The following is a 26,098-nucleotide window of genomic DNA, read 5'->3' as shown; positions in this document are numbered from 1 at the left end:
GGTCGTGAGTGTGTACAGTACATGCGCCTCACCCAGCTTACCTCGCCGCCCTGGGTCAACACCGCTAGAGTCGCCACCACCATGTATGTTCTCTGATGCGAGTTTATTTAGTGATAGTACATGTGATGAATCATTCGCGGGCTTCAGTGACATAGGCTCTGATACAAGCAGTGTTGACGAACCGAGTATGAGCAGCGATGGTGTTACTAGGCATGGTTGTGCCCAGCAACACACCGAGGCAAGTGGCAGTGTGTTACGCGGCCAGAGGACAATGACGACAATGTTCCCTCCACATCAGGTGTTTGTGGTGGGCCTACACTACGCAGAACACTCTCATCTCCTGGTATACCTATACGTAGTGCTGGCACAAGACGATGGAGCTGTGTTTTTGGTGTTTTTGGTGGTGTTGGCTGTGGTGTTGGTGCCAAAACTTAACCCACAGGTGTGCTTGTGTGGGAGGAATGTGAGACTTTTGTCCCACAAATTCCACTATTTGATGGTACCGAAGTTGGTGTTACACTGTTATTTCCCTATACAGATGATGATCTGGCTGAAATTGACTATTTTATAGCATATTTTGATAAGGAATTCATGGACCATCTCGTTGCAGAGACGAACAGATGTTCACAGCCTCATTGACATCGGCATTTTACCTGCCTCTCGCATGACACAATGGAAAGACACGACAAGTGAGGCAATGTATGCTTCAGCTCAGAAGCAGCTGAAGTAAACACAGCAGCAGCGAGCACCAGCAAACTTGATGCAAACATCCAAGAACATAGTGTGTGGAGTGTACAGTTAGAACAAGAGTAAATTTTAAGTACATAGTGTTCAAGTGTTAAAATTAAGGTTGCAGTAATTTTAGTGTACAATAGTTTTCATAAACTGTATTGTAGTACTCAACATACAGCATAGTACGTATTTACTGTACAGTATTCACAACTCCATGAGAATTCAAGATGGACATACTTCCAACAAGAAGGAAAATAAAAACTATAACAGTATTTTTTTAGTAGAGTAGAAATACATAGGTACAGTATATAATATGATAATGCATTTTTATTATATACAAGAAAAAAAAGACACCGACACAAACGCCTCCTGAAGGTCACCTCTTGCAATGAATCCAACCCTGCAACGCACCGGGGTTGGTCCCATATAGTGTGTTGAATGGAGGTTGTACTGTACTTCTGCTCCATTCCGCAAGCTATCTCGTGCATTGTTTCACCTCCGGCCTGCTCATGCGCCGCCTGAGCTGTCCTGGTCGTTGAACCGGGTGCTCTCTTTCCTCTCGTCTCCTTGGTTTGTAGTGGCCCCTTTGGTTCAGGATTGTTTTTCTAAGGCTCTTTTCTTTCCTGTTTGCATTGGCCTCTTGGGGGTCAGGTTGGGGAGCTTCATGCTCTCCTCCGGCGCAGGGGTTTCTGCTCTTTTGGTTCTGGTAGTTAGTTTGTTCATTTGCAGCCATCTCCTTTTCTGGCGAAGAATGAGTCTGCTGCTTTCCGGAGGGGTCCTTGGGTTGTTGATGCTTCATTGGTCAGGCCGAGGGTGCACCGTGTGTTGTGTCTGCTCATGGCTCTCCACTGTTATCTGTGCACCACGGCTTTGGTGGCCGGGGATGCGCTTTGGGTTGACTCGGTTTCCCTTCTTCCCTGTTCCAGGGCGCGGGGTTTCCCAGGTCGTCTGCAGAGTTACCAGGTCTAGCCAGCCTGTGGTCTATTCTCCTGCCCATGACATTCGTAAGATTGCTGCTTTGGCTGCCGTCTTCGGGAAAATGTCTTGGGTTGACATTCGGGCACGGGAATTTTGGAGGTCGAACATGGTCCTGGCTGCTTGCTACCGTGTCAATGTTCCTGGACCTTGTAGTGCCTGTGTCGCATTGGGTCGGCAGGTTGCAGCCAGTTATCTCGACTTCAAGTTGAGGAGCAAGGGCCGACCGCCTCCCGGGTAAGTCCCCATTTTTGTTTTTGTCTTTGGGTAGTTAGCTCCGGGGAGCTGACGGGGCTTTCCCCAGAAAACCAGCGTTGAATGTAATGAAACACCATTTTCTGGGTGAGATCCGGAGGCTCCCTCGCAACCCTTCCTCCTTCCTGGTCGGTGTTTTTTTAATTTTTTGACATCCAGCCTAAAGAACTGAAGGATGGGTAGCTTGCATGAAGGTCTGGGACTCCCCTTTCCTTTCCTGTGGAGATGGGGGGGGAGGGGTTGTGCAGACATTGGCTTGGCAATGTGGTGGCATCACGCCAGTTTGCTTGTTTTCATTTGGGGAGTTCTGTCTACTCGTTCGACTCTTTGTAGCAATGTTTTCACCAGAATAGGGGTTTGTTTGGTGGTGCCTAACCCGGTCGAAGGCAGGCAGAATGCTTTCAACCACACGGAGGTTTCTATAGACCATTGCTTCTCGTGCCTCTCTGAGGGGGCCAGGTTCTGGCTCGTGGTTCCCGGTAGGTCTAGAACTCCATGCACATTGGCTGATGCCAGAAATCAGTCTAGTCCTCGATGTTTTTCGAGTACATATATTTGCTGCATCCTTGAGTAAAATATCGTGTAAGTTATTTTATGACAATTTAATGTATCGTATTTCAAATTAAAATTATTTATAATTCTGTATTGGTTTTGTGAGACAACAGGGAAGGTTTTGAGTGAGGAAAATCTACAAATAGACTTTATAAAATGTTGCTCTGGATTGGTGTTGCATGAATGCAGTTAGACATTTTCTCATAAAGTTCTAATATTTTATTGTCAATTCTACAGGTATTGGTAAAAATGTGCTTATTAGAATAGCACAGAATTCCCCCTCGGCTGTCTCTCCACAGCGTGACAGTGAACTGCTTGCTGCAGCAGGTGCTGCTCAAGTTAGTATGACTTTTTCTTTTGTAGGTTAGTCATATTTAGCAGTGTCACATGCAGTGAGGTGACATTATTGAAATATGCAGTACTGTACTGTATTCAATTTAAGAAAATGCAGTACATGTAGTAATATCGTGTGCAACACTTACTTTCAGTACAGTACTGGGTTTTTACACCTGAACATTGCCCATATTATTCATATAGTTTTTGTTTTCTGGGGGGGGGGGGAGCCCCGTCGGCTCCCTGGAGCTATCCAGGCTGAATGGATATGTATAACTTTCTGGCATCAGTCAATGTGCACGGAGTTCTTGCCTACCGGGGACCATGAACCAGAACCTGGCCCCCTCAAGAGAGGCACAAGGATCAATGGCCTATAGAAACCCCCCGTGTGGTTGGGAGCATTCTTTGTCTGCCATCGACCGGATCTGGCACCCAGGAAGGTAGGCGCCCCAAAACAAACCCCTGTTCTGGTGAAACTATTGCTACCGAAAGCCAAACGAGTGGGCAGAACTCCCCAAACGAAAATTAGCAAATGAGCATGACGTCATTATGTCGCCGCGCTGCTGTCTGCCCAACCCCCCCACCCAACCCAGGAGGGGGAAGGGGTAGCCCCAAACCCCCACGCTGGCAATCCACCCTTCAGTTCTCAGGCTACAACTTTCAGGTCTTTGTGAATTTGTTAGGCCAGTGAGATTTTCATTAGATATTTGTTTAAGTATTCTCTTTGTCACAGCTAATGAAACACCCATATCAAATATCATGAGGAGGCATTCACATATGGAACTAATAGAGCAAGAACTTGGCAATGTGATGTTATAGTGGCCAGAATATGCCTGGGATATAGACGTATCTGGCAGCTTTCTCAAAACCCAAATGTCGAGTACACAATGTGTCAACTTTGTGAAAGAGAAAACATGCACTCCCTTGAACATTATATTGTAGAATGTCCCATATTGACTGACTTTCGCCCTCCTGGACTGAGGTATGCTGAACTCTGTAACTACTATATGAATACTGGAACACTTGATATATTGTACTTGTACCCAAGATTGACCATGTAATGTATCAATTACATAATGTATATATGTAAGTGATGTAACTATATAACCTGAGCTTGTAAAAGCATCTTAACACTATCGCTCGCCGTTCGTGCTTGCCGCAGAAATGACGTCATGCGCCGTTCGGTGTGGGCGAGCGTGCGGCGACACCGAAAAGTGTATACTTGTTTAAGTTTTCTCACCTTTTTTCTTGTACTACGTCGTTCGTTTTGGTATAATTGTGTTTGCAATAGAATTCGCTACAGAGGTATATGCATATAAGGTCCGTCGTGACTCCCTACAGCAAAGCCTAAAGTCGGCCAAGTTACCCGTGAACGAGCACGAATAGGCACACCTACAAACTAATATATTTAATCGTTCATTTTTAACATAAATTTTTGTTACGTGTTTCATTTTGGTATCAAATTGTTCGCAATATAAAAGTGCGTATTTTAAACTAGTCCCATAGTAATGGAACATAAATGGAATTTTAGCGAATATTTTAAAATTTGGACCACAAAAGTATTTATTATCTTTATGACATTTATTATCTTTCTGACATCAATTTTCGCGTCACGTCCTTATAATAATAATAATAATAATAATTTTTATTTAGGCAAAGGTACATACATAAAGAGATTTTACAAAGTTTGTTGGCTTTATAGATAAGAGCTAGTACATACAATGCCTAAAGCCACTATTACGCAAAGCGTTTCGGGCAGTTTCCTTCATTTTGGTATCAAATTATTTACAATATAAAGGCGCATATTTTAAAACTAGTCCCATGATAATAGAACAATAAATAGAATTTTAACAAATATTTTAACTTTTGGACACTTTTTGAAGGTCATCACCACAAAATTATTTATATCTTTCCAGTGTTCTGACATCAATTTTCATGTTACATCTTTTATTTTGGTATCAAATTGTGCGCAATCTAAAGGTACTCATTTTGAAACCACCCAGAAGTTGATCGGATAAAAATTGAATTTTTACAAATATTTTAATACAGTATCCACTTGATTTAATGGCCCATATGTGTACCCTGGTCGTTATTTCCGGAGCTCCAGTATTTCCGAAGTTAAGTGTCAGTAATTTTTCAAGTAACATTCAGGTAAGATATATTTTATACAGACAGCCACTGGGTCCACCACTCTAATGCCTTCTACCCTGTGACGTCACAGATTCACGGCACATTGTTTTGATTTGTCATGAGGCTGGAGTATTCATTCTGTGACTTTGTTGGACATATCTGCACAATCAAGGAACATCCGTGAACCATGTCGGCTCCAAATGCACTTGTTGTGTCAGTGATGGCTGACTAGTGGGTGGATGGGCAGGCAGGCAGGGATGGAGAGGCTGAAATGTAGGCAGGCAGGTAGGCAGGCAGGGGGAAGCTGGGAGGTAGGAAGGGAGGGAGAGGCGAGGAGGAAGGGAGGCAGGCAGAGCTTGGGAGGGAGGCAGGGAGGGAGACAGGCAGGCAAGCAGAGGCTGGGTGGTAGGCAGGGAGGCAGGTAGGCAGACAAGCAGAGGCTGGGTGGTAGGCAGGGAGGCAGGCAGAGCTTGCGAGGGAGGTAGGCAGGCAGAGGCTGGGTGGTAGGCAGGGAGGGAGGGAGGCAGAGCTTGGGAGGGAGGGAGGGAGGAAGGCAGGCAGAGGCTGGGTATTAGGCAGGGAGGGAGGCAGGCAGAGCTTGCGAGGGAGGTAGGCAGGCAGAGCTTGCGAGGGAGGTAGGCAGGCAGAGCTTGCGAGAGAGGTAGGCAGGCAGAGGCTGGGTGGTAGGCAGGGAGTTTGGAGGGAGGGAGGGAGGAAGCCAGGCAGAGGCTGGGTGTTAGGCAGGGAGGGAGGCAGGCAGAGCTTGGGAGGCAGGCAGGCAGAGGCAGGGTGGTAGGCAGAGAGGGAGGCAGGCAGGCAGAGCTTGGGAGGAAGGCAGGCAGGCAGAGGCTGGGTGGTAGGCAGGGAGGGAGAGGATGGAGATGGATGGTAGGATGGAGATGGATGGATGGATTGATGGATGGATGGATGGATTGATTGAGGGAGGGAGAGAGGGATGGAGCGATGGTTGTTGAGGTGAAGCAGAGAGAGCGTTTGTATGTGATGTATGGGGGGGGGGGAAAGGGGGGGGGTCGGTGGTGGGGAAAGGACCGGCTCGCTGATAAGCCTAACATACTTGACCCAGTTAAACAGATGTTTCTTAATTAAATTCTAGATGTACATCATATATATTTTTGCTTCCAGATTTTGTTTAGTAATAATATTAGGATAATAGAAAGTTATAAAATACTTGTTTCATGAATGCTTTATTGTATTAGATGGAGATTCTCCAGGCTGTCTCTGGCTGACTGGCAGTCTACTGAGCCATTTCCCAGAAGGGTCTTGCGGGGGGGGGGGAGGGGGGGAGGCAGGAAGTGAGGGTGTGGGGGAGACGTTCAGTGAGGGTGAGGGAGGGGATGAAAGGGGTAGGGGACCTGCTTGCCATGTGAAGATCCTCTGATGTCAAGACAAACCCATTACCGACCTTCGGTAATATCGACCGCCAGACCGTTATATGAGGCTCTAAATACTGGTCTCCCAAACTGGTCGTTATTACCGGCAGATCGGTATAAAAGAGGCCGTTAAATTGAGTGGATTACATGAAGCGAGCCATAGTCACTCGCTTCGAATCGGCAAAAAAATGAGTTCCAGCAACAGAGTGTGATAGTGTTAATCACCTTCAGTGGTTAAGTGCTTAACACTATCGCACCCCGGGCGTGCGCGCCGCAAACTTTGACGTCATGCTTCCGCCGGTGCGGGTGAGCGCGCGGCGACACTGAAATGTGTATACTCGTTTCAGTTTTCCCACCTTAATTCTCGTGCTACGTCGTTCGTTTTGGTATCATTGTGTTCGCAATAGAATTCCCTACAGGTGTATATGCATATAATGTCCAAAAACCTGGCCTGACTCCCAACAGCAAAGCCTAAAGTCGGCAAAAGTTACCCGTGAGTGTACAAAATCAGTAAAATGTGTATACTCGTTTTAGTTTTCTCACCTTAATTCTCGTGCTATGTCATTCGTTTTGGTATCATTGTGTTCGCAATTAAATTCCCTACAGGTGTATATGCATATAATGTACAAAAGCCCGGCGTGCCTCCCCGCAGGAAAGCCTAAAGTTATCCATAAACGAGCACCAATTGGCACACTGCAACCTAATGTGTATACTCGTTCAGTTTGATAACGTCAATTTTCGTGCTTTCATTTTGGTATCAAATTGTTCGTAATAAAAAGGCATGTATTTTAAAACTAGTCCCAATTAATAATTAAGCAATAACTGGAATTTTAACAAATACAGTACAACTTCGATTCAACGTACTATATTGGACCAACCCCAGTTCGCTGGAGCGTTGGATTCGTTGCAAGAGGCAACCTTCAGGAGGTGTTTGTGTCAGTGTCTTTTTTTTTTTCTTGTACACAATAAAAATGCATTATCATTTTACATACTGTACCTATATATTACTTCTCTACTAAAAAATACTGTAATTCATAAATTTACCTTATTGTTGAAGTTGTGTCCATCTTGAAGTTTCGTGAAGTTGTGAATGCTCTACAGTAAATACGTACTGCAGTGCATTCTGTCGTTAGCACTGTGTTGATTAAAAGTAGTTCTGCTGTATGTTGAGTACTACAATACAGTTTATGAAAACTATTGTACACTATAATTACTGCAACTTTAATTTTAACACTGTGTACACACTTAAATTTAACACTTGTTCTAACTATTCATGCTGCACACGATGTTTTTAGATGTTTGCATCAGCATTGCTGGTGCTCGCTGCTGCTGTGGGTTCAGCTGCTTCTCGGCTGGTGCTGGCTGCTGTTGTACCAGTGCTGGGTACAACTGTGCTTGTGCTGGGTACGGCTGTTGTACCAGTGCTGAGTACAACTGTGCTCGTGCTGGGTAAGGCTGTTCTCGTGCTGGGTACGGTTGTTCTCGTGCTGGGTTCGGCTGTTCTCGTGCTTGGTGTCTGTTCTCTTGCTGGGTACGGCTGTTCTTGTGCTTGGTACGGCTGTTCTCCTGCTGGGTATGGCTGTTCTCCTGCTGGGTACGGCTGTTCTCTTGCTGGGTACGGCTGTTCTCGTGCTGGGTACGGCTGTTCTCATGCTGGGTACGGCTGTTCTCGTGCTGGGTACGGCTGTTCTCGTGTTGGGTACGGCTGTTCTCGTGCTGGTTGATTTTCTGCTACTAGTTCTTGCAAAATATTGCTTCATTTCTGGCATTAATAAGGCACTATTAGTAAGCCCCTGAGACATTTTGTTTTATAACCAAAGAGCTGTAGTAAAAAAATGGTCAATTCCACGATTATTCTTCCACCGGCGGATAAATACTGTACGTCAATCGCAGACAAAGCTAAGGGCACTGGGTGCATACTGTATACATACTGACGGTCTTGGCCTCCACCACCTTCTCACTTAACTTGTTCCAACCGTCTACCACTCTATTTGTGAAGGTGAATTTTCTTACATTTCTTCGGCATCTGTGTTTAGCTAGTTTAAATTTTTTTTTTTTTTTTTTTTTTTTTTTTTGAGATATATACAAGAGTTGTTACATTCTTGTACAGCCACTAGTACGCGTAGCGTTTCGGGCAGGTCCCTGGAATACGATCCCCTGCCGCGAAGAATCGTTTTTTCATCCAAGTACACATTTTACTGTTGCGTTAAACAGAGGCTACAGTTAAGGAATTGCGCCCAGTAAATCCTCCCCGGCCAGGATACGAACCCATGACATAGCGCTCGCGGAACGCCAGGCGAGTGTCTTACCACTACACCACGGAGACTGCAAATCTATGACCTCTTGTTCTTGAAGTTCCAGGTCTCAGGAAATCTTCCCTGTCGATTTTATCAATTCCTGTTACTATTTTGTACATAGTGATCATATCACCTCTTTTTCTTCTGTCTTCTAGTTTTGGCATATTTAATGCTTCTAACCTCTCCTCGTAGCTCTTGTCCTTCAGTTCTGGGAGCCACTTAGTGGCATGTCGTTGCACCTTTTTGAGTTTGTTGATGTGCTTCTTAAGATATGGGCACCATACAACCGCTGCATATTCCAGCTTTGGTCTAATATAAGTCGTGAACAATTTCTTTAGTATTTCTCCATCCATGTATTTAAAAGCAATTCTAAGGTTAGAAAGTGTAGCATAGGCTCCTCGCACAATGTTCTTAATGTGGTCCTCAGGTGACATTTTTCTATCAAAAACCACCCCTAGATCCTTTTCTTTATCAGAATTCTTTAGAGATTTCTCACATAATTTATAGGTTGTGTGGGGTCTATGTTCTCCAATTCCACATTCCATAACATGGCATTTATTCACATTAAATTCCATTTGCCAAGTGTTGCTCCATATACTTATTTTGTCCAGGTCTTCTTGAAGGGCATGACAATCATCTAAGTTTCTTATCTTCCCTATTATCTTAGCAAAATTAGCAAACATGTTCATGTAATTGTGTATTCCCACTGGTAGATCGTTTATGTAGACAATGAACATTACCGGTGCAAGAACTGAACCCTGAGGTACTCCACTTGTGACATTCCTCCAATCCGATACCTTGCCTCTGATTATGGCCCTCATTTTTCTGTCAGTTAGGAAATTTTTCATCCATGTTAGTAGCTTACCTGTCACTCCTCCAATATGTTCCAGTTTCCAGAACAACCTCTTATGGGGAACTCTGTCGAAAGCCTTTTTTAGGTCCAGATAGATGCAGTCAACCCAACCATCTTTCCTGTAAAATCTCTGTGGCTCGATCATAAAAACTGAGCAAGTTCGTTACACAGGATCTTCCAGATCGAAAACCATACTGTCTGTCTGATATTATAGCGTTTTCCTCCAAGTGTTCTACCCATTTAGTTTTAATTATTTTTTCCAATATTTTGACTATTACACTTGTCAATGATACAGGTCTATAATTAAGGGGGTCTTCCCTGTTTCCACTTTTGTAGATTGGAACTATGTTAGCCTTTTTCCACACATCAGCTACAGCTCCTGTACACAGGGATGCCTGAAAAATCAGTTGAAGTGGAAGGCTGAGCTCAGGTGCACATTCTCTCAAAACCCATGGTGAAACTCCATCTGGACCAACTGCTTTGTTCTTACTTAGCTCCTTGAGCATTTTTTCCACTTCATCTCTAGACACCTCTATGTGCTCTATGTTGTTCTCTGGAATTCTTATTGTATCTGGTTCCCTAAAGATTTCATTTTGTACAAACACACTTTGGAACTTTTCGTTAAGTGTTTCACACATTTCCTTTTCATCTTCCGTGAATCTATTTCCCATTTTCAACCTCTGAATATTATCCTTTACCTGCAATTTGTTGTTTATGAATTTATAGAATAGACCTGGTTCTGTTTTACATTTGTCTTCAATCCTTTTTTCAAAATTTCTTTCTGCCTCTCTCTTCACTGCCGTGTAGTTGTTTCTCGCATCTTTGTATCGCTGGTATGTTTGGGGGTTCGGCCTCTTCCTGTATTGATTCCATTTTTGTGTCTTTTGGTCTCTAGCCCTCTCGCAATTTCTATTGAACCAATCCTGTTTCCTAGTTCTGCATCTCTGTTTTGGTATAAATTTTTTTGTGCCTTTATCATATATTTCACAAAACTTGATATACATCTCATTCACCTTGCATACATCTCATTCACTTCCTTGCCTAGCATCAAGTCTGTCCAATTATACTCACTAAAAAAATTTCTAAGGTCACCATAATGTCCTCTCCTGAAGTCTGGTTTTTCAACTGCTTCAACCTCCTTATTTTCTTCCAGCTTATAACGCATTGCATACTTTATTCCCCAAAAGACATGGTCACTTTTACCCAAGGGAGGAAGGTACTGAATGTCAAATATCTCTTCCTCCTTCCTGGTAAATATCAAATCTAGCATGGAGGGAACGTCCCCTTCCCTCATCCTCGTAGCTTGTTTAACATGTTGATACAAGAATGTTTCCAGGATGAGGTCTACAAATTTACGGGTCCAAATATCTTCTGTTTTAGCTTCATATGCTTCCCAGTCTATGGATTTCAAGTTGAAGTCACCGACTATCAACAGTCGTGATCTATCGTTATCCGCTCTCGCTATAATCACTCTCATTATTGTTATAAAACCTTCACGTTTACTATCTAGCTCCTCCTTTGACCATGTGCTGCTTGGCGGTGGACTATATGCATTTATTATCATTAGTTTATCATCCTCATGGCAGATCTCTAGTGCTATTATGTCAACTTCTTGTGGATTGGCAGTCATTATTTCGTTCACCTTTAGGTGTTCTTTTACCAGCACAGCAACGCCACCGCCTTTCCTAATTTTTCTGTCCCGTCTCCAAATTGAGTAGCCCCTTGGGAATATGACCTCATTTAAAATTTCATCTTCAAGTTTTGTCTCCGTGAGTGCAACAATGTCTGGTGTCTGCAGCTGTATTACATCACTTAACTCCAGTATCTTCGATCTCACTCCATCTATGTTGGTGTATGCAATCTTCAGGAACTTGTTCCCCCTCTCCTTATTCTTCACTCCCCCTTTCTCTATTGATTTTGTTGGTTTGCCTTTATGTACCACTTTACTGGTTTGCCTACCCCTATCACTTTGTAGAAAAAAGAATTTATTTCTTCTTCATTCCTGCTCTCATTTAAATGTTTTGCCTCGGCGAGGTTCAGTTTCAGCTTCTCTCTATCTTCTTTTGAAAGATCTCGTCTTAACGACCACCCTTTCCCATCCTCATCACTTTGCAATTTTCTAGCATTCCTTAGTACTTCTTCCATCTGTTTGGCACCGTTTAGGGTGATCCTCAAAGGCCGATCTTTCCCTTTTACGTACCTGCCTATTCTCCTGTAGTCGCACACATTCTCTATGGTTGTAAGACCTTCTACGAGGCCAACAATTTTATCTACTTCTTTAGCTTCTTCTACAGCTCTTTCTGACCTAGATATTATCGCCTTTTCTTTGCAGCCAAAAATGATCAGGGACTTACTCCGATCAACTGTGTTTTGCACCAACTTCGGGTTAGATGCCAATTCTTTCCTCACTTCTAGCCTAATGTTTGTTTTATCTTGGTTGCTGCAGTGTTTGACTTCCTTTACTGCTTCTTCTATTTTTTCCTTCTCCTTATGTGCGTGCTGTTTCTCCTTATCTTCCTTATGTGCGTGCTGTTTGGTGTGAACGGCTAACAAACGACTTTATTCTTTATTTGGTGCCGGCATCACTTTAGCTTTGGTGACATGTATACATATGTTCCTATAGAACATTTCATTGGCAACACATTGATACCAAAATAAAACACGTGCATCGAAAATGAAGGTCAAAAACATGAGAAGAGTATAAACTTTTCAGTAGTGGTGTAGCGCATGTGCAGTTGGGCGTGCGGTAGCGGGTAACCCTTGGGCAACTTCCCACGGTCTTGCGGGTGGGGCGAGCCTATGATTTGTATTTTATATTCATATGTCCGTGTAGGGAATTTTATTGAGGTCACAGTGATACCAAAATTAACGACGTAGAACAATTCTGGGGTTGACAAACATGAAAAGAGCATGAATATTTCATTGCAGTTTGGCGCTCACGGCTAACGATCGTCATAGTTTCTTATTTGGTGTGGGTCTCATGTCGGCTTTGGAGAAATTTTATAGATATATTCCTCTAGAGCATTCTCTTGCAAACAAAATGATACCAAACTTAAATACATACATGGAAATTTAAGATGAGCAGACCAAAAAGACTATAAACATTTAAGTGTCGCTGCGCGGTCTCCCGAAACGAATGGCGCATACTGGGGAAAGTTACACAGGGACTGTCGGGCGCGTGAAAGTGTTAAGGAGGGATCCTCTCTCTGCAACTTATGGAACTCCGGTACGGTGAGATTCGATGGGAGGTTCTGAGAATCTTTAGAGACAGCTGAAGTAGAGGGAGAAGCTGATTGCGGGAGTGCAGCTTGAGCACGCGTCGTCACCAAGACAGGAGGGAAGACTTCATCAGGATCATCTGTTGATGGGACCTCTTCCTTAACAAACTGCAAAACAGGATTTTCCACTTCTGAGTCACATACCTGGGATTTGTCGATGATAATTAGATTCGTAGGTTGTTGACCTTCTGCAAGTCGTTGCCCAGGAGAAGTTGAACTCCTGACATGGGAAAAGGCTTTTCCCGGATAGCGACTTGGACTTCACCTTGTATAAAGGGACAATCCAGGTGGACTTGGGCAAGTAGATATGGAGTAGTAGCAGTTAGGTCCGTGATAAGTTTCTCCGGTGTAGGTGACGTTGGGTACAGCTGACTTCAGAAGAATAAATTGTAGAGCTGCCATGTCTCTCAAGATCTTCAATTTGAACCTTTCCACCGAATCTCCACAGCTGGCAGAGACAGTTCCAGGATACAGGTGTCTGTTGAAGAGAGAAAGATCATTGGAGGAGACATGAATATTCATAACAGGCTTATTGGGTTTAGGAGGAGTTGATTTGGGCTTAGGAGTTTCACTGAGGCCCTTGTTCTTAGGACACTTTTCTATGGTATGTCCATAGATTCTGCAATATTTGCAATACAACACGTTCACATTGCTGGTACTCATTTTTGTAGGACTAGACCAGGTTGACTTACTAGAAGGTGCATCAGATGGTACTTTGTGAATAAGACTGTAGGAGTCAGCCACTTGAGCACATCTAGTAAGGTCGGTTTCTTCCTTGGAAGAAAGGGAGCAAGGGAGGAAGTGTGCAGAACAGATGGGGAAGGACGAGGAGTGGAAGGAGCCAGAGCCGACCAGACAGACCAAAGTACCAAGGTACCAAAGGGGATGATCTGCCTAAATGAGAAATCTCCTGTAGGGACGAGAATAAGGTGGAAATCACAGGTTATAGCAAAGATTATGGAACAACCAATCACGAGTATGACTGTGGCCACAAGACACCACATAATCTAAAATCCAACAATCATATGATGCTACATCTGGAAAGCAAACAGTATGAAGCACCATTAAAATTTTTCAAAAATAAGAGTTTTGAAAAGGTAAATTTGTAATAAAGCCAAGTACAGTTACCACAATTTTTAAGTGAAGAGTCTAGAAGCATTACCTGAGTGAGGCTCCCGGACAGGCCTCCAATTTATGTGATGAGAAAATGGCTGTTAGTGCAGTCTCTCTAGGGCAGATGGAATGCCAGTCACATAAAATAAACAAAAAACAAAAAAAAAAAAGGAAAAGTTAGACTGCAAGTTGAATCTTCACGTTGAGGTAACTGTAGGATAAGACATAGAGAACAAAAATTTAAAAATACTTTACTTAATAAGAATGACATTAAACAAATTACAAAGCAAAAAATGATATCCAAGCTTGGCTTGATACAAAGAGTGTAAATCAAACAAGACAAATAATTAAATTTACGTTACGTTAATGTGCAAATACTAGAAAATGGGGCAGGAATACTGTGAGCCTAGACTGCATAAATCTGTTGTCACACCGAGGTATGTCAACATACCTAGTCAGTAGAGCACTCAGGAGTAATCTGGCTTGCTGGAGCTGGCAAGCCTCTATGTGTAGGAGAAACGGCCGTCCAGGTGGCGCTGATGTCGTCGATAACTGGAAACCGGCTCACTCTAACCACCATTACAATTGTTTCCCGGGTGGCGTGATCCAGGAGCCAGGTGCGAAGGTTGACGGGCCCTGAGGGAAGTAGACTGGTGGTATGAGAATAGGTGATAATAGAGTAGGCCGAATCCCTTCATTGAGAGATTACCATGACAGTAGTTGAAACCAGAATACGGGTTTGTTTTGAGGCGCTTACCTTTATGGGTGCCTGTCCCGGTCGATGGCAGATATAGAATGCTCCTAATCCCACGTGCATTTCTATAGGCCACTGATCCTCGTGCCTCTCTGAGGGGGCCAGATTCTGGCTTGTGGTCCCCGGTAGGCCTAGAACTCCATTCACATACTGAATGATGCCAAAGTCTAATGATATTAACATCAGCCTGGATAGCTCCGGGGAGCCTCCAGGACTCGCACAGAAAATGGCATTTCATTACAGTCAACACTGGTTTTTTAGACATCCATGTAGGATCATAAAGGTTCTAAGAAAAAAGCTTAATAGAGTCCAGAATGTCTGTCAGGAGTACATCTATGAAGAGACTTAAGCTCTACCAACTCTTCACTTAGTGGTCATTTGTAATAACAACATAAGAACAATGAAAACTCCAGAAGGCCTCTTGGCCAGTCTAAGATAACTCCTGTTTATACCCAACTAAACTCAATCATTTTTTTAAATTTATATTTATATTTTCAGGTTCGAAGTTTAGATTTCCATCATCTTATGGGTGGAGGCGTCCTGCATACCAAAATGTGGATTGTGGATGGTCGGCACGTATATCTTGGAAGTGCAAATATGGACTGGCGGTCTCTTACTCAGGTGAATACTGTATTGTGTGTGTGTGTGTATATGGCTGCCAGTGGCCAGTGAGGATGATTTAAGCAATGTACAGTATAACATAGAACTTCCATAGAATTTGTTTACAGTAGTTATGCATTTTCACTGACAATAGCATTACAAAGTTTTAAGCTTGAGTTCTGGATAAACTACATTTTTGTGTGTCATAGTTTTATTGAGATAATTTTTAACAAATTTCAGGTGAAAGAAGTTGGCATAGTTATTAACAATTGTTCATGTTTGGCAAATGACATGAGCAAAATCTTTGAGGTAGGTAACATTATTTTGTTTTTGCATAGATGTCTTGTGATTTTGAATTTGTTCTGATCATTATTAAATTCCTTATTAAATCTAAAAGTTTGACTAATACTGTTTACCAGCAACCAGCAGAATTGCAAGTGCATCTTTATGTGCATGTACACGCACCCTGCCATACAGGTGCCCCTCCTGGTAACACTGTCCCTGTAGCATTGCTTCTAGTGTCTGTCTGTGTCTGTCGATGAAATCACTTTCAGGTTAATGATACTGACAGTGATCAGTGAGGGAACTGTAATTTCCTAGGCTAACTGTTGTACTATTAAGATACTGTATAGCACAATTGTGGTATTTGGATACAAGATAACATTGCCTTATAACCTATTGTAACTTGTGCATTTGGCCTGAAAATGCCACACAACACTTAAATGGAGTAAAATAAAAGTGAGCATGACACTTGGTGATAGATTGTGCAGCACTGCCAACCATTAACTTCTACTTACTATTGGAAATAAAAGATAGTAAACCAAATTAACCAAACTTAATCAAATGTTACCCAAATTTGCCTAACCAAACCTAACCTTTCCAGATTTTAATGAAGTGTTTGATATTAAGATCACTGATTGGATTTCTTATATATTCAGTAATTATTAAGCACTTTGTATCTATTAATATCTAAAATATTTTTCCTGTGATTAGGTTTACTGGCAGTTGGGCAAGAAGGGAGCCGATATTCCACCTGTCTGGCCTCGCCCTTTGCAGACGCTCTTTAATATTGAGAACCAAATGCCCATATCCCTCGGTGGGTTCACAGTTGACACTTATCTTTCTGTAAGTTAATAAGAATTGGGTTCCATTGCCTTGTTTGTGTGACCGTGGGTTGGATAATTTAGAACTATACTCTCTCTTCTGAAAACTTGCATAATATACACTAAACTTCTATCTGTGAAAGCCATCAAACTGCACCCCATTTATTTTCTTCTTGTAGTAAAGGTAATATAGTATTTAAGATAGGTATTTCAATGTACTGTATTAACATTTTACTCGTAGGAATTCCTGTGTTGCACAATGATTTTTAGAGTTACATAGTTTATTAAACAGATGTCGGTTACAGAACTGTATCTTAGCTCCTTTATTTTAACTATAATTTTTAATTCAGGGGAAGGAATGAATAATAGGTCATTTTAGGAATCAAACTGACCTGTGTTGATAGTGTTGGGTGCATATACAGTATAGAAAATAAAATGTCCTATGGTCAATTTGTCTTTGCACCTCTACAGTTGCATTTCAAACTCTGGTATCTTAAGTAATAAAGTTATTTATTTCTGTATTTGAATTCTTTTCAGAGTTCTCCACCTCCATTTTGTCCGAAGGGAAGGAGCAATGATATCGATGCCATTGTTGACGTTATTAGTAAAGCTAAGAAGTTTATTTACATTGCTGTAATGGACTATTTCCCAAAGATGCTGTTTACTAAGAGAAAGATGTGAGTATCCCATAATTGTTCAGGATGGTTTTTACTGAGAAATGAAAACAGTGTCTCATTATCATTTGGGGAGTGATAATGAGGAAATTATCTAATGAGGAAAATTCCTGATAATGAGGAAAATATGTTGAGTACAGTATCCCACAAAGCTTCTGAGAAGATTAATTTACTCCAGCATTCTCTTTGTTTTCTGTGATTCCTAGGTGGGGAATCAATTATTTCCTTCTAGGTCAGAAATTAATATGCTTTTTTGTATGTGGCAACATTAGGTCACCTCTGCTTACTATAATATTCTCAAGTGAGAAGAATTCTCACAAGCTCTAGTATAAAATAATTCAGAGCATAAGTAAAGCAACTTCAGAAGCCCTATTGAATAATGCACAGCAGCTCCTATTTATTCCCAACCAAACTTGTTCATATACCTGTATTCGTCTAACCCCCCATGCTTGAAACAATTAAGCACTTCCATGTCTACTACGTTACCTGGTAAATTGATACATAAATCAACAGCCCTATTTCCAGACCATAAAGGTCTTGCAACCTCATGGTGAGTAGGATTTTACTGGACTGATTCCTTGATGTAACAAAACGAGTCTTCACATTTGGGACAGTAATTTTCTTATAATTATGGGGGATATTTCACTTTTAATATTATGGTATTTAAATTACCAAACAGTACCTAGTGAAATTTGCTATATTATTTTGATTTAAATTCTTTTACATGCAATTCTCTGAAGATGCAAATGATAAGTACTTACTGTTTAGTTAATCCTTTTCTGGGGGGAGCCCCGTCGGCTCCCCGGAGCTATCCAGGCTGCTGATATTGCTAATGTCAGACTTTGACATCAGTCATGTGTATGGAGTTCTTGGGCCTACCGGGGACCACGAGGCAGAACCTGGCCCCCCCCTCAGAGAGGCACGAGGAGCAAACGTGCCCAGACGGCAGCGCGGCGACGTGGTGACGTCATGCTTGTTAGCTCGTTTTTATTATGGGAGCTCTGTCCACTAGTTTGGCTCTCAGTAGCAAGTTCTTAACTAGAATAGGGGTTTGTTTTGGGATGCTTATCTTTCTGGGTGCCTAACCCGGTCAATGGCAGACATTAGGTCATAAAAGTATTTGTGTGTACGTCTGATACCATACTCCTTGTGAGGGAGGAAATGTATATTTTTACCTCTCAGAATGTTTGGTAATATGTTTATTTGTGATGTGTGTATATGTATATATTAACACGTTGTACTGAACGGGGTGAGAATAGCTTGAGCTACCTCATCCCTTTGTGTGTATTTTACCTCAATAAACTTATTTCAATTTCAATTTCAATGGCAGACATGGAATGCTTCCAACCACATGGGGGGGGGGGTTCTATAGGCCATTACTCCTTGTGCCTCTCTGAGGGGGCCAGGTTCTGGGTTGTGATCCCCGGTAGGGCTAAAAACTCCATACACATGACTGATGCCAAAGTCTGACATTAGCAATATCAGCCTGGATAGTTCCGGGGGAACCAACGGGTCTCACTCAGAAAATGGCGTTTCATTACATTCATCGCTGATTTTTTGTCGTCATCATGCAGATAAAAAAAAATGCTAAATTTGCTCCACTATTGCATTCGGGTCTTAGTATGTAACCAAAGGTTTAAAGTTATTCCTGTGAACTGGAATACTATATGAGAAAACATTAACCCTTAAAGTGCACATCACGTCATATGACGTGCTGAACGTTGTTCCAGTCAACTGCGCATCACGTCATATGATGTGTTGGAATACTACGCAAGATTTAAACAGCCCGCGGATACACGGGGTTCACCACACCTTCATCAGGGCTCTTGTAAACAGACGCCATTTTAAAAAAAAATCGTGGGCCAAACTCCCGGGTGTTATTGGCCTCAGTATTGAGTGAGCAACCAAGCCTGACGCACGCAGCATGAGCTAACAGCACTGCTGTTCAGCTTGTGACCACAGCATCGCCAAAAAATGCCAAATTATACTTGTTCATGCTATTATGAAGCGATGATATTATTACAGAAGACCCCTGACTGTGATAAAACTGACCAGGGTTCTGATAATAGCAGGATTGTGGTGATATTTAGCGCTGTGCGCCATGGAAGGAGATGTAATGCTGTGGGAGGGAGGGTGGTGGCGATGTCTTTTGACTGTGTGTGGCCACCTTTTATTGACTGCACTCAGCATACCAGCTTAGTGGTTCGCTATGGTGAACACAAATGTAGATACTTATATATAACGTGCGTATAGAGGGTATAAACAGCAAGAGAAGGTTTGGAGCCACCATTTTGGTGAGGGCGGTGGCGTCGTCTGCACAACGCCACCGTGCAGACGACGGTGTTGTTTACTGGTTACCACGATGGTCTTTGGGCACCATACCAGTTTATTTGTACAAGTATGATGAATAAAACAGGTAGATATTTATATATAATGTGTGTATATAGCGTAATAACACCACACAGTATTGTTGGAGGAGAAATATTAGTGCGTCTGGCCTTGAGGGCGGCCGCCGATCAGCTGACTGTGTGAGTAGCCACATCTCTGTGCCTTTACTCACCATACAAGCTTAGATGTACAGTTATGGTGAACAAAACATGTAGATACTTATATATAACGTCTGTATATAGTGAATTATCAGTCTCCGTGGTGTAGTGGTAAGACACTCGCCTGGCGTTCCGCGAGCGCTATGTCTTGGGTTCGTATCCTGGCCGGGGAGGATTTACTGGGCGCAATTCCTTAACTGTAGCCTCTGTTTAACGCAACAGTAAAATGTGTACTTGGGTGAAAAAACGATTCTTCGCGGCAGGGGATCGTATTCCAGGGACCTGCCCGAAACGCTACACGTACTAGTTGCTGTACAAGAATGTAACAACTCTTGTATATATCTCAAAATTATAGCAAAAACATTATTGTGGGAGGAGAATGTGGGTGAGTCAGATGAGGGAGGGCGGGAGTGGCTGGCTGGTAAACAGCGGTCACTCCTCGTTACTTTTTGACTCATAATAGCTACTTAGTGGTTCGTTATAGTGAACAAAACATGCAGATACTTATATATAACCTGTGCTTATAGTGTAATAACCGACAAAGTATTTGTTCACTGATTGATGAACATAATTGAATCAACAATATGCACACCATATTTTTGAGTACAGCAATGATTCACTCATTTTATTATATAAATATATCAAACTACACACTATTGAATAATATTATAGCAAAAAAAGTATGAAAAATCAATCAGAGACATTGAAATAATTCGGTAATTATCTCTTTGTGGCAACTCCGGCCTGACAGCTTGCGAGCAACAGACCGCCTGGGACGCACGCTGAGTCAGCGCCTATAATTTGCCAGACTTCCCCGCCCTATAGCGGGCAATATATGCCACTTACGATTTTTTTATTATTTTTCCCATGATCAGTGAACACAAATTAACAGGTTAGGAAGAAAAAATAATTTTTTTTTTTTCAAAATGACATGCGCCTGTGGGGATGACAGAATATTAAACCCCGAGCATGTTAAGGGTTAATTGAAGTTCTGACAAGCATGGGGAATAGACCTTCAAAACCAGTCCCGATTCCCTGTGGAGGAGATTTCGGCAAATTCAACTTCAATAATAAACAGATAAACTGGGAGCAAATAAACCAAGTCTTCACAGAAATAAGCTGGGAAGAACAACTAGAAAATGCAAACCTAAACCAGTGCTTGGAAAAAATAAGCTCTGTAGCACTAGAAATATGCTCAAACTGCATACCTCTAAAAAAAAAAATAGAGGAAGAGATGCAGATTGGAACGGGAATGTCGTTCCCTCTATAGGCAGAGAAAATAAATTGTAGAACAACTTGAGGGTCGCACCCTATCTCAAGAACGGCAAAGGAGGTTAGGTAGAGAAATAGAAACAATTTAAAAATAAACAATAGAAACAATCTGACGTCACCCTATCCCCACTGCATTTTGAAGAAGCCATAAATAGTATGCCTATGCACTCTGCACCAAGTCCTGATTCTTGGAACTCCATATTCATCAAGAACTGTAAAAAAAACACTATCGCAGGCCCTTCACATTCTTTGGAGACAAAGCCTAGATACTGGCATTATTCCTGACATACTAAAAACAGCAGAGATAGCACCACTCCATAAAGGAGGAAATAAAGCAGAGGCAAAAAATTACAGACCGTTAGTACTAACATCGCACATCATAAAAATCTTTGAGAGAATGCTAAGAAGTAAGATCACAAAATACAGTACATGGAATCACAGGATCTCCATAACCCCGGACAACCTGGTTTCAGAACAGGCGCTCTTGCCTCTCACAGTTGCTGGACCACTATGACATGGCATTAGATGCCATGGAAGACAAATAAAAAGATGATGTAATTTACACAGATTTCACAAAAGCCTTTGACAAATGTGACCATGGTGTTATTGCACATAAAATGCATTCAAAAGGAATTACCAGAAAAATAGGCAGATGTATCTACAATTTCCTGACTAACAGAACTCAATGTGTAATAGTCAACAAAATAAAATTCAGCCCATCAACCGTGAAGAGCTCAGTCCTCCAGGGTACTGTGCTTGCTCCAGTACTTTTTCTCGTCCTCATATCGGACATAGACAAGGACACAACCTATAACACTGTATCATCCTTTGCAGATGACGCTAGGATCTTCATGAGAGTAGGCAACATAGAGGACACGGCAGACCTCCAATCAGATGTAGATCAGGTCTTTCTATGGGCTATCGAAAATAATATGATGTTTAACGAAGATAAGTTCCAGCTCATGCACTATGGAAAAAATGTAATTATAAAAACAGAAACCACGTGCAAAACTCATTCAAATCATAACATTGAACGAAAAGGCAATGTAAAGGATCTGGGTGTACTGATGTCAGAAGACCTTACCTTTAAAGAACACAATAAAGTTGCCGTCCCAACTGCAAGAAAAATGACAGGTTGGATAACAAGAACTTTTTGCACTAGAGATGCTGTACCGATGATGATACTTTTCAAAACGCTAGTGCTCTTTAGAGTGGAGTACTGCTGCACAATGACAGCCCCTTTCAAAGCTGGAGATATTGCTGACCTGGAGAGCGTGCAGAGATCCTTTACTGCTAGAATCCACTCGGTAAAAGATCTAAACTACTGGGACCGACTAAAGAGCCTAAATCTGTATTCCCTTGAGTGCAGGCAGGAGAGATACATAATAATTTACACATGGAAAATAGTAGAGGGCCTGGTCCCAAACCTGCATACAGAAATAACAGCACATGAGACCAGACGGCATGGCAGGACGTGCAGAATACCCCCGTTGAAGAGCAGAGGTGCAACGGGTACTCTGAGGAAGAACTCTATCAACATCAGAGGCCCGAGACTGTTCAACACGCTTCCACTACACATAAGAGGCATAACTGGTCGACCTCTAACAGTGTTCAAAAGAGAACTTGACAAATATCTCCAAAGGATACCTGATCAACTCATACGTCAGGCTGCGAGCAGCCACGCCCAACAGCCTAATTGATCAGTCCAGCAACCAGGAGGCCTGGTCGACAACCAGGCCGCAGGGACGCTAAGCCCCTGAAGCACCTCAAGGTAAGGTAACCTCAAGGTAAGGTATTAATGTTATGTCTGTTCTGTTTCATTGGCTGTCTCATGCATTGCTTCACCTCGGTCGGGGAGGGAGTCGGTCGGCTGAGCGGACAGCATGCTGGACTTGTGATCCATGTGGTCCTGGATTCGATCCCAGGCACCGGCGAGAAACAATGGGCAGAGTTTCTTTCACCCTATGCCCCTATTACCTAGCAGTAAAATAGGTACCTGGATATTAGTCAGCTGTCACGGGCTGCTTCCTGGGGGTGGAGGCCTGGTCGAGGACCGGGCCGCGGGGACACTAAAAAGCCCCGAAATCATCTCAAGATAATCCTCAAGATAACCTCCGGCCTGCTCATCCGCCGCCTGAGCTGTCCTGATTTTTGGACCAGGGTGCTCTCTCTTTCTCTCTTCTCCTCAGTTTATAGTGGCCCCTTCGGGTTGGGGTTGTTTTTTCTTCGGCTCTTTTTCCTGTTAGCATTGGCCTCTGGTAGTCGGGTTGGGGAACTTCAAGCTCTCCTCCAGCGCAGGGGTTTTAGCTCCTTTGGTCCTGGTCGTAGGTTTGCTCGGTTGCAGCCGTCGCCTTCTTTTCTGGCGATATATGAGTCTGCTGCTTTCCGGAGGGGTCCTTGGGTTGTTGATGCTTGGTTGTTCAGGCCAGAGGTGCATCATGTGTTGTTTGGTTGCAGTCTCTCCACCATTGTCTACGCGTCTTGGCCTCTCTGGCCGTGGCCATGAGGAGGAGGGGGTGGGGGTGCGCAGACAGCAGGGCGGGGGCGTGATGACGTCATGCTCGTTTGCTAATTTTTGTTTAAGGAGTTCTATCTACTCATTCGGCTTTCAGTAGCAATGTTTCACCAGAATAGGGGTTTATTTTGGGGCACCTACTTTTCTAGGTGCCAGACCCGTTCGAGGGCAGACATAGAATGCTCCCAACCACACGGGGGTTTATATAGGCCATTGCTCCTCGTGCCTCTCTGAGGGGGCCAGGCTCTGGCCGTAGTCCCTGGTAGGCAAGAACTGCATGCACATTGACTGATGCCAGAAAGTTACACATATCCATATCATCCTGGATAGCTCTGTGGAGCCTCCTAGGACTCACAAAGAAAATGGCGTTTCATTACATTCAACGCTAGTTTTTTATACAGTTTAATTTTTTACAGGAAATTTGTTTTCCTCTTGCTCTTCATGTTCTTTTATCACATATCTTATGAATAGAATTGATAGAGCTGTATTAGATGGTATCTCTGATACCAATGAGCAAATGTACAGTACTCTGTATTTTACATGAATATTGTTATGCAGGACGTTGTGCAATTTCTGCCACATTTATCATCCATTACTGTAAGAGCTCATTAACTCAGATTTTTGTAACCAGGATCTCCAAGTAGTCTGAATGAATTCACATTACTGTATATTAGACTGTACTGTATATCGATACATGTACTGTATATCGGAATGTATCAGATTGGAGAAATGTCACGAGTGGAGTACCACAGGGTTCAATTTTTGCACCGGTAATGTTCATTACCAGTGCTCTACATACATGCTCTACCAGATGGAATACAGAATTATATGAACATGTTTGCTGATGATGCCAAGATACTAGGGAAGATAAGAAACTTAGACGATTGTCATGCCCCTCAAGAAGACCTGGACAAAATGTGTATGGAGCACCACTTAGCAAATGGAATTTAATGTGAATAAATGCCATGTTATGGAATGTGGAATAAGAGAACATAAACCACAGAAATCCTACAAATTATGTGATAAATCTTTAAAGAATTCTGATAAAAAAAGAGATCTAGGGGGTGGTTCTAGATAGAGAACTGTCACCTGAGGGCCACATAAAGAACGTTGTGTGAGGAGCCTGTGTTAAACTTTGCAATTTTAGATTTGTTTTTAAAATACATGGATGGTGAAATACTAAAAAAATTGTTAATGAACTTTGTTAGACCAAAGCTGGAATATGCAGCAGTTTTATGGTGCCCATATCTTAAGAAGCACATAAACAAACTGGAAAAGGTGCAAAGACATGCAGCTAAATTGCTCCCGGAACTGAAAGACAAAAGCTACTAGGAGAGGTTAGAGGCATTAAATATGCCAAAACTAGAAGATAGACGAAAAATAGGCGACATGATCACTACTGTAAAGACTGGATCCCCCACTGTCAGGAATAGGAAGCTTGTAACTAAAGTCCTCCTAGTTATTAGCAAAATAGTAATGGGTATTGATAAAATTGATACTGGAAGAATTCCCAAGACTTGGAACTCCAAGAACAAGAGGTCATATATTTAAACTAACTAAACAGAGCTGCCAATGCAATATAAGAAAATTCACTTTCGCAAACAGAGTGGTAAGACGATTGGAATAAGTTAGGTGAGAAGGTGGAGGAAGCCAAAACCGTCAGTAGTTTCAAAGCGTTATATGATAGTGTTGGGAAGACGGGACACCATGAGCATGTAGCTCTCATCCTGTAATAACACTTGGGTAACTACATTTGAGTTTTTACTCATTTTGTTTTAACCCAAATAGGAAATTTTGGTTAAAAGGCTATTCCAAATGAGACACTCAAATAAATTATAGTTCAAGTATTACAGTACTTGATTTTTAGATTGAATAGAAATTGAGTTTCTGCAATTTCTATGATTTGTAACATGATTATATATTTGTAATTCAATCATTTTCAGATTTTGGCCTGTCATTGATAACAGCCTCCGTGCTGCAGCCATGGAGAGAGGTGTTCGTATACGTGTTCTGGGCTCCCATTGGAATCATACGCGTCCTGATATGAAATATTACTTAAAGTCATTGCAAGATCTGACCAGCACAGCAACCGTGATGGACATTGAAACGGTAAATTAGTCACTTTCTAGTTTCCTATTTTTATTCAGTGCTGCACAACTGTTAATAATAATTTACTGTACCTATTTACAGTGTGTCCTCACTTGAACCAACTGTATGGGGCGAGGCCGATTCGTTCCAGTGCGGAATTTGTTCCATCCGTCTAGTCCAAAAAATCCCGCTCCGACCATCCCCCCCCCCCAAAAAAAAAATTAACCTTAATTTATGTAATATTTCTAAATCTAAAATCTAGTTTCTAAATCTAGCAATACATTGTTACAGTGTTTTACCTGTACTTACCTTAACAGTTGAGTTGTGTAGTGCAGACTTTTAGCCTCAAATACCCTGAGAGTGCCAGATATGATATGAATATAAAATCATTAAGGAACAGTAACTTTCTAACAAATGTACATTATACACTACAGTCTGTACATAAAGTACAGACCACTAGAATCACACTACAGTACTGAAGTAAACGTATACTGTACTGTATCACTTAAACTACACTTTTTACACTTTGTACATTTATGTTATTAGAACTGTGTTGTACAGCTCAATTGGCACTCCCAGGTAAGTTATGGCTAATGGTGGGTGCTGGTCCAGTTGCCTGGGCATCCTCAGGTAAGTC

The 26,098-nt window shown here is 42.3% G+C and overlaps 1 protein-coding gene across 2 annotated transcripts in view; it reads left to right on the top strand.

Annotated features, from left to right (window-relative positions):
• LOC123769480 (5'-3' exonuclease PLD3) overlaps nucleotides 1-26,098 on the top strand; it is a 113,131-nt gene that overhangs the window by 60,612 nt on the left and 26,421 nt on the right. For both annotated transcript variants that reach the window (XM_045760606.2, XM_045760607.2), the window contains 6 exons: nucleotides 2,752-2,852; nucleotides 15,162-15,284; nucleotides 15,504-15,572; nucleotides 16,257-16,388; nucleotides 16,904-17,043; nucleotides 25,317-25,482. In XM_045760606.2, coding sequence (XP_045616562.1) covers nucleotides 2,752-2,852; nucleotides 15,162-15,284; nucleotides 15,504-15,572; nucleotides 16,257-16,388; nucleotides 16,904-17,043; nucleotides 25,317-25,482 — 731 coding nt within the window. The remainder of the gene's footprint in view (nucleotides 1-2,751; nucleotides 2,853-15,161; nucleotides 15,285-15,503; nucleotides 15,573-16,256; nucleotides 16,389-16,903; nucleotides 17,044-25,316; nucleotides 25,483-26,098) is intronic.

The sequence above is a fragment of the Procambarus clarkii genome, chromosome 63, assembly GCF_040958095.1.
Source record: "Procambarus clarkii isolate CNS0578487 chromosome 63, FALCON_Pclarkii_2.0, whole genome shotgun sequence".
Classification (NCBI taxonomy): Eukaryota; Metazoa; Arthropoda; class Malacostraca; order Decapoda; family Cambaridae; genus Procambarus; species Procambarus clarkii.
The sequence above is the reverse complement of the archived record's forward strand: the minus strand, read 5'-3'. Positions and strand labels throughout refer to the sequence as shown.